General features: G+C 45.4%; 2 protein-coding genes across 5 annotated transcripts in view; one reads left to right on the top strand and one right to left on the bottom strand.

The window, feature by feature from the left end:
• Positions 1–4304: 4304 nt before the first annotated feature.
• lsm2 (LSM2 homolog, U6 small nuclear RNA and mRNA degradation associated) lies at positions 4305–5399 on the bottom strand. The gene is made up of 5 exons (XM_086224815.1): positions 5315–5399; positions 5050–5117; positions 4747–4777; positions 4586–4645; positions 4305–4447 (listed from the first exon to the last, which is right to left on the bottom strand). Exons 1-5 carry the CDS (start codon positions 5315–5317, stop codon positions 4322–4324), a joined length of 288 nt encoding a protein of 95 aa, XP_086080941.1. The 5' UTR covers positions 5318–5399; the 3' UTR covers positions 4305–4321.
• A 2214-nt stretch (positions 5400–7613) lies between these two features.
• Positions 7614–11851, top strand: part of LOC147250277 (uncharacterized) — a 10361-nt gene continuing 6123 nt past the window's right edge. For 3 of the 4 annotated variants that reach the window (XM_086224808.1, XM_086224810.1, XM_086224806.1), the window contains exons 1-9: positions 7614–7884; positions 8396–9585; positions 9723–9853; positions 10401–10592; positions 10672–10981; positions 11072–11193; positions 11451–11479; positions 11581–11615; positions 11718–11851. The exon at positions 11718–11851 is cut by the window's right edge and continues 38 nt beyond it. In XM_086224808.1, coding sequence (XP_086080934.1) covers positions 7876–7884; positions 8396–9585; positions 9723–9853; positions 10401–10592; positions 10672–10981; positions 11072–11193; positions 11451–11479; positions 11581–11615; positions 11718–11851 — 2152 coding nt within the window. In that variant the 5' untranslated portion in view covers positions 7614–7875. The remainder of the gene's footprint in view (positions 7885–8395; positions 9586–9722; positions 9854–10400; positions 10593–10671; positions 10982–11071; positions 11194–11450; positions 11480–11580; positions 11616–11717) is intronic. The other variant, XM_086224807.1, reaches the window with a different exon arrangement.

Below are 11851 nucleotides of genomic sequence, written 5' to 3'. Positions count from 1 at the left end.
GCTACCTGTAGTTTGTTTTTTGCCTTCCTGCTTACAAAGTCAGCAGTGATTGATAGCAGCAGTTGCTCTTCTTGTCTCCAACAAAGAACAAATTTCCAGTGTTTAGAGGCGCTGCATCGAATCATTGCACCCAGTCAGGGAGCAGTTCCACCTCTGTGTCTGATCCCACGGCAAATTACAAGATTCACCAGTTTCAAATTGTTATTTCAAAGCAAATGTTGGCGATATCTGAATGCAGTCAAAGACTTCTGCTGTCGTGTGCTAACCTGCCCATCACCGTATTGTGATAAGCTAACTAGCAGTCAGCAGATCTGTGAGGGTTTCAGATCTTGAATCCCACACCTAGGAGAGAAGAGGATCTACGTTATAATCTGACTCTGGGGCAGAATTTGATTGAGTGCGTTCCACCAAAAAGTTGGCGGGCTCCTTTAACTTTATTCTTTGGCTCCAAGAAGAATAATTTTAGTGTTGTTATTATTTAGATGAAGACATTTTTGATGCATCTAAATATTGATTTGTTCCTGGTGGCGGACGAAGTACACAATCCTTTTATTTAAGTAAAAGTAGTAATAATACTTAGACAAAATAGTAGTCCTGCAAGACCTCAAAACACTCCTTCGGTAAAAGTAGAGAAGTATGTGTAAGTCAAAAGTAGAAGTACACATTCAACATGATGTTCATGAGCGTCAGCGCTTGGGAGCGCTGAGAGCACCGCTTACCTCGGTTGTGTTGCTCTGATTTCCTTCTCTTGACGTTGGCTTCAAATTCAAAAGTGTACAATCTCCTCCTGGTTTTCTATGTGGCATTTTTTTTCTTTACAAGTAACAAGTAACTGATGAGTTCACACAAATGCAATGGAGTAAAAGCGTACAAAGTCCCCTAAAATGCAAATACTAGAGTACAGATACCTTGACATTGTACTTCTTCATTTGTTTTTTGTTCACTACACTTGGTTGTGTGGGACAATGTCGACGAGTGTGTCATCACCTGCATCATTAATATAAACGGCGTTAATGGTGCTCCTGATGTCATTTCGAGTGGCACCAGAGCAGAGCCTGGGGGAACACCACAGCATTTGTGTGTGCAGCAATGTTTAACACCAGTCATTGCAAAATAGCCCCTGTCATTTAAACAGGAATCAAACCAGGTTCACACCAGTCCAGCGAGACCCACTGAGCCTCCCCATCAATGTTGTGGTACGTTGTGGTCTGATCTGAGATGCAGCGACACAAAGGCTGCAATGCTGCTGTTGTCTGTGTTTGTGTGGACGTCATTCAGGACTTGCAATCTCAGTGTTGTGGTCTGTTCAAAATCCTGACTGGAAAACATCTGAGCAGTTGTTTCCTGCCAGAAAAGAATAACAACTCTTTCAACGATTTCACCGAAGAATAGGAGGATTGACACTTTCCTGTGATTGTTTATCATGCAGGTGTCTTGGGTTGTTTCTTTTGTTTGTTTGTTTTTTTTAGAGTCTTAATAAGCTGGAGTTTTCAGGGCCTGGCGGAAACAGCAGATAGAAGTCAATCGTTGACTAAAGTCAGCGTTTACAAGCCTGTAAAAAGAAAGAACATCAGGGCAGCAGGAGGACCATTTGCCTCCCAGTCTCTTCTCAGGATGGAGGTTGAGGGGCTGCTGACACGTGAGGGTTTGTCAGCCTTTCAACAGGCGATTTAGAATATCTGCCTCGCATCATGAATTTGTTCATAAGTGTCTTAATAAACCTAGACATTTGTTTTTGACCGTACACATTTACCTTCATGACATTTTCCAGGTTTTACCAGCCTGACCTTTCTTGTTCCTCAATCTTTACTTTAGTCGTTGCAATGGCATCAAAAATACTTGTAATTTAAGAACTGATGTCATTCAAGGCTCTTAACTGAGGTTCAGGTGGGGATGACAAATCCTGAACAATTTACTGATTTAGTTTTAGTTCAGTTTATCGGCAAATCAAAAGCAGCAAAGACAGCTTTTAAGTTGTTCTGGATGCACACAACGAAGTCTTCTTTCCATTGTGCTTCAGATGATTTAGCTGCTCAACTGTGGCCACAGAGGCAGACATGCCAGAGATGGGAGGTAAACACCGACTATTTTCTTTGCCATTATGGGAAAATGTGAAGTAACAGGGCTAAAAACTCTGGCGATGGTGAAAGTGCATGAAAATGAGAGCAGAGCGAGGAACTTTGGGCCCAGCAGGGACCTTTTCTCTCGTTGGGTCAGTGGACTGCAGGAAGGGGCGAGAGGTAAGAGGGTCTCAGGAGGTTTCTGATGTTACGGGTCTTTGAAAGTTCATCTCTAACCCTTAGCAAAGGAAACAGTTAGCAGGAAGTAAAACGAGTCAGAGATGAACCAGCTTTCTCTTAACTTGTTGAGACAACATTCACCTCCTCTGATGATGGTGACAGGGGTGGTTCGACCCCCCTGCTATCAGGGGCCCTCAGAGACGGCTTACATATACTGGGCCCATGAGGTGACACACCTCTGGTTGGCAGAGGTGAACTTGTAAATCCTGCTTTGTGAAACCTGCAGCAGGTCAGTGTGTATCACTCTGCTCACTCTCCTGCTGGAGTTTGCTACAGGACTTTTTGAATCCTACGGAATGTTCAATTTCAGCAAAGCACCAATTACCATTCTATTATTGCCCCCTAGTGGTAGAGAGTCCCTCATGCACACTGAAGCCACTCAGTGTGTTCAACAGATGGGTCTTGGTCCCAGGTCACTCAACTCAGAGCTTTATTTCAGTAAAAAGCTCTAACCTGCACACCAGCGGGATAGAGCAGTCCAGTTTAAGGAATGATGTTTCCAACTTGATGCTGCATCCATAAAGCAGACAGTTGATGTAGTTTTGTTTTTAAGATAAACTGCAGTTGTGATTCAAGTCATGTGGAAACATCAGGGTTCATACACATTCAACTGGAGGCAAATTCTTCTGAATAAACAAGATCACAAACATCAGGATTTTTAAATTTTAGGTTGCACGGTGGTGCAGTGGTCAGCAGTCCCCTCACCACAAGAAGGTTGTGGGTGGAGCCCCGGCTGCAGCACGGGGTCTTTCTGTGTGAGTCTCCATGTTCTCCCTGTTCCTGCTGGGTTCTCTCTGGTACTCCAGCTTCCTCCACAGTCCAAAGACATCAAGAGGGACCAGGTTAATCCAGACTCTAAATTGACCGTAGGCGTGGCTGGGAGAGCCAATGGTTGTCTGTCTCTATGTGTTGGCCCTGCCATGGACTGGTGACCTGTCCAGGGGGCAGGCTGCTGGGATAGGCTCCACCCCCACCCCATAACCCTTAACAGGATAAGTGGAAGACAATGGATGGATACTTTAAATTTCATTAAAAATGAAAATGAATGACAAGCTGTGTGCTTTAGATAAGGGCATAAGCACTCAATATCCATCAAACGAGAGTTTTCCCGTCTTAAGAGTATACTTCCATGTTGAGGTATTTGTGAAGCACATCAACTTACTAAAACTTTTACAGGCCTAGAAATCATCACTTTTAATTCTATGAATTTTCCAGGTTTGTCATGGCTTCTAATTGTTGGTCTTTAGCGCCAAGAAGAATTACTTATTTGATCTTTCTTCAAATGAAGACGCTTTCTGACACATTTATTTGTTCAGTCGTGGAAGAACAGTTCCTTTACCTAAATTTAAGTATTAATATACTCAGATATCGTAGTACTCTGGTCTGTTTGAATGTGTAGCTCACCTGCAGCATTCACTTTATTGTCTTCTAATAATCTCAGTGTCCTGATTCGACGAGGCCCTGGGATTTTAATCTTTATTTTGCATAAATGCAGTAATTTACAAAATGACTCCCGCGATCACAGCTCATGGCGGTGAAGTTTGAGTCCCCCCCAATTTCAACGCAAAAAAACCCCTCAAAACATTAACTACAAAAAAAAACTAGAAATGACATTGAAATATAAATAAAATACAGTTTTATTTCCAAGTGGCATTAAAAAAAAATCCAAGTCATTGATTTTAAAGATAAAGAAACAGCTCCTGCCATCAGTCAACATTACCACTGATCTTTAATTCTACTGGGAGTCAAGACAAATTTACCTCTATTTCTTTTAAACAAATCAAAGAAGACTCCAACATGGTCCGAGAATTTTAGGATATAACCAATAATTACGCTTTTGATGATCGCTGATACGAGGAATGCAACTAAATTCCCTGTGACAGAACACAGACTAATGACCAAAGATGCCTCCTGAGAGCTGCACGCTGTCCATACTCATCAACTTAAAAAGAACTTGATTTTAACTACTACTTACTTAACTACTACACCCCCCCCCCCACCCCCCCACCACCACAGGCGGATCACTGCTTCTGCTGCATTGCTTCTTTCCGTGCGGCGTCTTGCAGCAGCTGAGTGTCCACCTCATCTGCAGGTAGTTGGACGTACCGGACCACGGAGCCGCGGATGAAACAGTTTTTCACCGACAGCTGAAGGAAATAAAAAGTGTGGATGATTTATAGAAGAGAAGATACAACACAGGAGCAGAATCTGAGTCCATCATGCAACTCTCACACTGGCAGATTTATTGGTCCAACAGTGAGATGAGACAAACAGGTGGAACGTACCATGTGTGGATATTTTTCTGGGTCTGTGACACTGATGTCTGTCAGCTTGATGTTGAGGTACTGCAACACACATACAAACACACACATTTGAAGTCCAGCCACCTGCTAAACTGTGAAGAGATATTTGAAAAGAGAACTAAATATACGAAATGATTTCAAACCTGATCCACAGAATGAAGTGTTCCACAGATGCTAGAAAGAGATGGGAGTAGAAAACCACTTATAAATACCTGCCAAAAGCGTAATTTGATAAAGAAACTGATAATTAAGTAATTAAAATAGAAATATCTTCGAATGTAAACCAGACACAAAAACCCTGGGATTAACGCTTTTGCTGTGGATATGACATATCTTCATTTTGCCCCTCCTACTAAAAAATCTGAAATTTGAGCGCTAGCGAGGCAGCCTTCATCTCTCAGCCAACATCGACGCTCGTAAGAGCTCAGAGTACAAAAGGAACTGACCTCAAGTCGTTTTTGAGCTCCACCACTACGTCTTTCCCCACCAGCGACTTGAAAAACGAGTAGAAAAGCTGTAAAACAGAACAACAGACGGTTAGCTTAGCCGCGGGCTAACCGCGCAGCACCATTAAGGCTACGGAGAGCGAGCTAGCACACACACACACCGGAAGTAGCTGACTGAGCTACGAGCAACTCAGCACCTCACAACATCTTTCCATAATACTTGATTTTAACTTTATCAAAAAATACATTCATGCTAATGTCTTACCATTATTGCTGTAGCTGTTGATTTCCCGTGGTCAGGTGTTGATGACGTTGATATGCGTCATATCCCCGCGACGGGTCTGTGGACAGTTCTGAGTTCTGATAAGCTCCACAGGGGGGTGCAGTGATGCGTTCACTGTTTGCATTGGGAAAACAGAACTTTGGTGCCTGATGAAATTTGATTTAAGCTCTTCAAATAAAAAATGTGGCCTTAAAACACAACACCAGCGGGACGGTGTCAGGTAACACACGGTGTTCCTCCTGTCGAGCCTCTAAAGGGGTTTTCAGGGGTATTTTTATGGAGCCTTGCGGTCTTTCCTCCTGTCAATAATTCATCTGCTACAGAAGTGGAACATGGGACTCCTTATGCGATCAACAGGAAAGTATTAGCAGTTGTTGTCGTTTTTTCCACCCAAATTCTAGCCCTCAAGTTCCTTGTAGCTTATTCCAGTTTTGAAATGTGGTCCAGTTGTCAAAGTTAATTTGTATTTTGAGCCACTAAACACGACTCACACTTTTTTATGTATTTCTCACAATTTTCCATGACTTTCCAGACAAAACAAAGAATTCCATATTCTCACAAATACAACAAATATTAGTGTATATTTTTAATGAATTAGTAGTTGCATTTCAGCACTACAGTCACCCTGAATCCTTGTTTTAGGTCATCAGGGGGCCCGTTACAATAGCTGACCAGACACGGCCGGGGGTCCTCGTACTGGTGCGTGTAGTTCTCTTAATCAGCAGCAGATGGAGCCAAAAGGCCAGAACAAAATGGAGAATTCCGAGGCGTCCAGGTATTTTATATTTTTACATTGTTTTTTCACCTACAACAAACAATCCTGAATTTCTTTTCCCAATAGCCTGCTAGGGACTCTAAATGCGCACCAGGTATTATTTCTAGACTGGAAATCATACATGATTTTGATTTCATCTATTATTTAGTCTGTGTTAATATTTTGGTGCAAAATATTATGGTTTTGACGGACAGATCAAAACTTCATCACTTCCCTTTTAACAGTTTCTATGTCATGTGACCTCGGGACTCCAAATTAGAACTATATATTTTTATCAGACCAGAGGTTTTGCACAATTAAAAAAAAAAAATCTATGTCCATGTCTTTTGTTTTTGCACTTTATTTCACCGTATCGTTTTTTTTCTGATTGTTTTAGTTCAAAATGTTTTCTTCATTTCATTCTGTAAATTACATCTTTTCCCCAACCTAAGATCTAGGGTTCTGAATCAGTCTGAGACATTAGTACCAGACCAGAAGTGTCACATACTGAGCACGACAGTCTCAGAATCTCCTAGTGAAAACACTCTCCATGGTTCAGTTCCATCCATCCATTCATTTTCTTTTCTGCTTATTTGTGAAGAGTGGCGGGGGTGGGGGGGTGGGGGGGCGGAGTCTATCCCAGCTGACATTGAGTGAGAGGCAGGGTTCACCCTGGACGGGTCACCAGTCCGTCGCAGGGCCATCAGGAGAAATCAGGGGTTCAGTATCTTGCTCAAGGACACCTAGACATGGAAGTGAGGATGGAACCAGCAACCCTTCGGCCACTCCCCCTCTGAGCCCCGCCGCCCCCTGAGTAGGTTCCATCATGACTTAAATAACGTGGCCTGTAAAGTGTCATTTCCAGCTGAAATCTTTCTTGACTACAACACTTGCCTCCACAGACCACATGCATGCATGTTGAGTAATTAATCAAAAGATGATGTCAGCCAAAACTGGTCAAGTTCCTTTAAAATCACAAAACCAGGAGCAGCCAGCCACACCTGCCAGGGCAAGCACAGACTGGCAACAAGAGAATAATGACAGAATATTGTTCATAATAATCCCAAGAAGACTGTAGCATGTGTTGAAGGCTGCATCTATCCGTCGATGTCATATTACAAATTCTTACCGACATTCTTTGCTATTCCGTGCAGCCCTCCTGGAATGCTGACAGACTTCTTCTGTTTCTATTACCTCTCTGTTTACTTTTGAACAAAAACAACAAGTGACAGAGGATAAACCTTAATTATCTCATCAAGACTCTCCTCTCAGACCAAAACCCCCCCCCCAAAAAACATCCTTTAAGAGATTCATTAGTTGCTGATGAGGAGAGAGGTCTTAGTGGATATTGACAGTTTAAAGAAAAAAACAACCACAGCCACAAGATTAATGAGTCACATTTACACGTCCACACACAGCAGCCCAGCAACATTCCTACTAGGACAAGTGTGTGTGTGTGTGTGTGTGTGTGTGTGTGTGTGTGTGTGTGTGTGTGTGTGTGTTTTACTGGGGACAGACCCGTTTGACTAGACTGACTGTTTCAGCCTCTGAGATGAGTCTGTGGCTTCCCACTCAGCTTCATTCCTCCAGTGAAACCATTGCTTGAGCGCATGGACGTGCTCCTCCCAGCCACAGTGGACGAGACTTGGCTGCTGGAACTTCTCTGATAAAGTCAAGTGTTTGTTGGTGGTGTGTTTTCATCACACTCAGCATGAGAGGCTGAGGAGGGAACTTGCTGGAGTGTTTTGACTAAAAGGTCTTTTGCTCGTTTGGTGGATATTTAAACACGATGGATCAGGTAGGTTAAAACTTCACAGCCTCTCCTCAAAGTCAACAGTTCCGATCTTGTATTTATCATCTACGTGCGTGGCGTTAGCAAGCGTTTCGTCTGATCTTGAGTTTAGACCAGACAGAAAGACACCATGTTGATTCGGAGACACCAGTGTGTGTGTGGTAACTGATCACTGGGGCTCAGGTGTGTCTACTTCCTCCAGACAAAAGACTCAGAGACACACAACTAGCTGAGAGTGAACAGCTGCAGCCCAGATGTTCTTCTTGATTTTAGCTGCAGAGATTTGTATACTACATGTCTGGGGACCTGTCCAGGGTGAAGCCTGCCTCTGGCCCAATGTCAGCTGGGATAGGCTCCAGCCCCCCTCCCCCGCCACCGTTATCGGATAAGTGGTATAGAAAAGTGGATGGATGGATCCTTAAAGTGACACATAATTACTGTAACCCCAAACAGCGACAGCATTTGCCTGATAATATTTTAACAGTCGTTGCTGCTGGATTGTGTGATTCCTCCCCAGGATGAGACGATGGACTTCAAGGCCTTGAGGGCCAAGTTCCAGGATGAGGAACTCCACCTGAAGCAACCGAAAATCAAACCGGCTCTCCCAGAGAAACCAAAAGTTGTCCCAACTCCCCAGAGCCCCCCACATTACCTCCCTGCAGGAGCCCGCCCCTCCCTGCTCACCTCCATCAGCCAGAGCCTGGAGGGGAAGACGGTCATCGCCCCCAGAGTGGTTTTCAAGGATGACAAGAAGGAGAACAAAAAAGCTTTTAGCCTGGCAAACCCAAAAGGAAAAGAGAAGAGTGAGGAGACGCTGCTGAAAGGCAAAGAGAAGGTGACCAAACGAAGTAAAGAGAAGTCGGATGATCCAGTTTATCAGAAGCTGAAGAACCCTAAAGACAAGAAGGCCCCGTTGTTTCCGCCCATGGCTGCGAAGGAGAGGGAAGCAGAGCTGGTGCCAGCCACACCTCCCCCAAAAGCCCCAGCAGCAAAGAAGAAAGGTTTCCTGGGTTTCATGAGGTCATCGAAAAATTCAGTGGAGGTTCCAGAGGTTCCAGCTGATGCCATCCTAGATATGCCCAGTCCTGGTGACCCTGGACCCGCTCCGCTCGTTCCCTTGACTGCTGGTTTCAGTCCTGCTGAGCCTGAGATCTCTGCACCAGAGGATCTTCTACCAGACGTTTCCAGCATCCCTGATGCCGGTGATGTGATGGAAACGCCCCCACCCTTCACCATCCCTCCCCCTCCTGATTTCATTCCACCACCTGCCTTCTTTCCTGATATTCCAGCTCCTGAGCTCCCAGCCCCAGAGAGTGAAACCCCCCTAGAGGTAGAAACTCCCCCCCTGCCTGTCTCCAGACCTGCCAGCCAAAATGAAATCATGACCATCCCACCCAGCACAGTCCCGACCCCTCCACCCGGCCACCAGGCCACCTCTGGTCCTCCATCAGTGGTCTCCACCTTAACTCCATCGCCGCCACCTTCTGAGGTTGTAGCTCTGGCTGATAGCATTGTTTCAGTAGAGCAGCCCCCTCCCCTGGTCCTGGACCCCCCCTCCGCCTCATCCTCTCCTCAACCTGAGTGTCCCATCTCAGCACTCTCAGCCTTGGAGCGAGCAGAGGACATGAGCCCGGGGAAGAAGGTGGCTCCAGCTGACCAGAGGATCCTGAATGCTCTGGAGAAGGCTCGCAGGAAGACCAACACCAGGTAGGCACACCGCTCTCTCTCTCTCTCTCTCTCTCTCTCTCTCTCTCTCTCTCTCTCACTCACTCACTCTCTCTCTCTCTCTCACTCACTCACGTGAAACTCATGAAAAACAATAAGATCTTTCAATCTGTCCTCAGTTCCCTGACAAACCTGAACTACTCCATTACCCCACCTCCCGAAGAGTTCCCCCCTCCTCAGAGCCCCACCCTCTCTCTCCCAGAGCTCCCGCCTGTCGACTATGAAGGACAAGTTAACGGCGTTGACCACCGTAAGTCCAGAATGACCCTGCCTCTCTCAGTCTGACCACCAGGACATCAGGTTTTACTATGTGAAGCTGTGTTGAAAATCCTGTGTCGCGTTGCTTCGGCCCTAAAGAGCTGGACAGTCCTGACATTCCTCCCTGGTGCCTGAAACATCTGAGCAGGCAGGGCAGAGCTGTGCAGGTATGTCAGCAATGACGGGAGCATCGCTGAGTAGATTCACAGAGTGCAATGATTCATCTTATCCTTTATGATGTCATCAAGTCGGTTAAATGGATACGGCACATCTGAGAACTCAAGGGAGACTAAAAATTGCTTAAGACTCATTTTCCAGATCATTCCCTGAGGAACAGCTGGGGCGCGCGACCACAGAAATGTTTAATAATATCACAAGATCAAAATGTGCATGGAGCTCTGAAGTAAGGCGGCTCCTGTCTTTGTTGAGACTGTCCTGGTTAGATGTTCTGACACTCAGCTTCCGTCAGGTTTCTGCTCTTTAAACTCTGCTGGTTCTGAAATGCAACACACTCATGTACAACCTCTCGCTCTTTGCAGGAAAAGCCTCTCAGCTGATGGACGGTGACGCTGACGAGGGGGCTTCACTCTTCCCAGAGATGTTGGTGGTTCCGCCTCCTCGACCCAAGAAGATCATCCCAGAGCCTCCATCCCTGGACTCCAGTCCTGAGAAGTCCAGCAATCCTCAGTATGACCACCTGTTCATCCCTCCTCCTCCTCTTCATGACGACGGTGTGATATTCAACTTACAGCTTTGCGATACCAAACTTGAGCAGCTGCCTAATATCGGTTCTCCGTTGTCTTTTCTCAGCTGCAGAGCTGCTGGGTGCTGCCGAGTTCTCGGAGGCCGACACCACGGATGTCCCAGAGTTTGATGATGTCACATCTGATGCTCATTCTCCACAGCTGCAGGCGTCAGAGTGGGGGAACGGGGATTACACTGGTCCGGCTACTCCAGACGGAAAGAACCTTCCAGATTTTCACAGCAATGGAGTAACTGTCCCAGGTGCTGAAGCTCAAGGAGAGGTGGTGCTAGGAGGTGACGGCCAGCATGGCACCCCAGCAGCCACCCTACCAGACCCCTCCTTACTCGGGCTTCAGGACGCTCAGGCAATGGCGAGGTAAAACTCATCCCTACATCCTTTGCTTCCAAATACTCTACGATTCTTCCTGGTTTTTATCCGTGTTCATTCATTTCTCTAACCGCTCAGCTCCCAAACCTACAACGGAATCAATGGAGATGCAGCCAATGTCTACGAGGACGTCGTCACCTCTGTTACCAAGAAGAAAGGGAAGAATGATGGTGGCAAGAAACGCAAAGGACCACCAAAGAGTAAAGTTTTCACATCTTCTTAGCTAGGAGACATTCAATTACACGACACTTGATCGTCGAGTCGAGAGATTTTTCATGTTTCACAATCATGATTAATATAATCCTGATAAAAGGCAGTATTACTCTACGACGACACGTCTCCTCTTGAGTTCTTACTGTCAGAAAGGCATGATTCTCACGTTACAACAGCAAAAGTTAGTTTGACAGGGCTGCCACATGGACTGTGGGCTAAAACCCTTCTCCCTCTGTGACCACAGATCCGTACGACGAGACGCCTCAGGAAACCGTAAGTGGTTTTGTCACTCTTTTAAGTGCTGCTTATCAGTCTGAGATTCCTCAGTGTCAAATGAATCAAGACTTATCTCTTTATTCTTTTGGTGTTTACAGAATGAAGAGAAAAGCAAGACGGGCAAGTCAAGCAAGTAAGGCCTTATTTTTGACCCTTTTCTGTCTGTGACGAGAGAATTTGCTTTGGTTTTCCTCTGCTGTTGAAACACAAGATTGTATCGCTCCTTTGTCCTCAGCAGAAGTGATAAGAGAGCTTCTGCAGAGGGGCTGGATGAGAAAGAGCTGAAAAAGAAAGAGAAGCAGCGCCTGGAAAAGGAGAAGAAGGAGCTAAAGGAGAGACAAGAAAGGGAAAAGAAAGAGCAGAAAGAGA

The sequence above is a fragment of the Aulostomus chinensis genome, chromosome 14 (genome assembly GCF_037954235.1).
Source record: "Aulostomus chinensis isolate RoL2024-O1b breed Wild chromosome 14, RoL_Achi_v1.0, whole genome shotgun sequence".
Lineage (NCBI taxonomy): Eukaryota > Metazoa > Chordata > Actinopteri > Syngnathiformes > Aulostomidae > Aulostomus > Aulostomus chinensis.
The sequence above is the reverse complement of the archived record's forward strand: the minus strand, read 5'-3'. Positions and strand labels throughout refer to the sequence as shown.

Excerpts from the sequence above, each read along its gene's own strand:
- lsm2 (XM_086224815.1), bottom strand. Across the intron at positions 4,646-4,746 it reads CACTTCATTCTGTGGATCAG|TACCTCAACATCAAGCTGAC; the intron begins GTTTGAAATCAT and ends TGTGTGTTGCAG. Across the intron at positions 4,448-4,585 it reads CAGAAAAATATCCACACATG|CTGTCGGTGAAAAACTGTTT; the intron begins GTACGTTCCACC and ends TATTTCCTTCAG.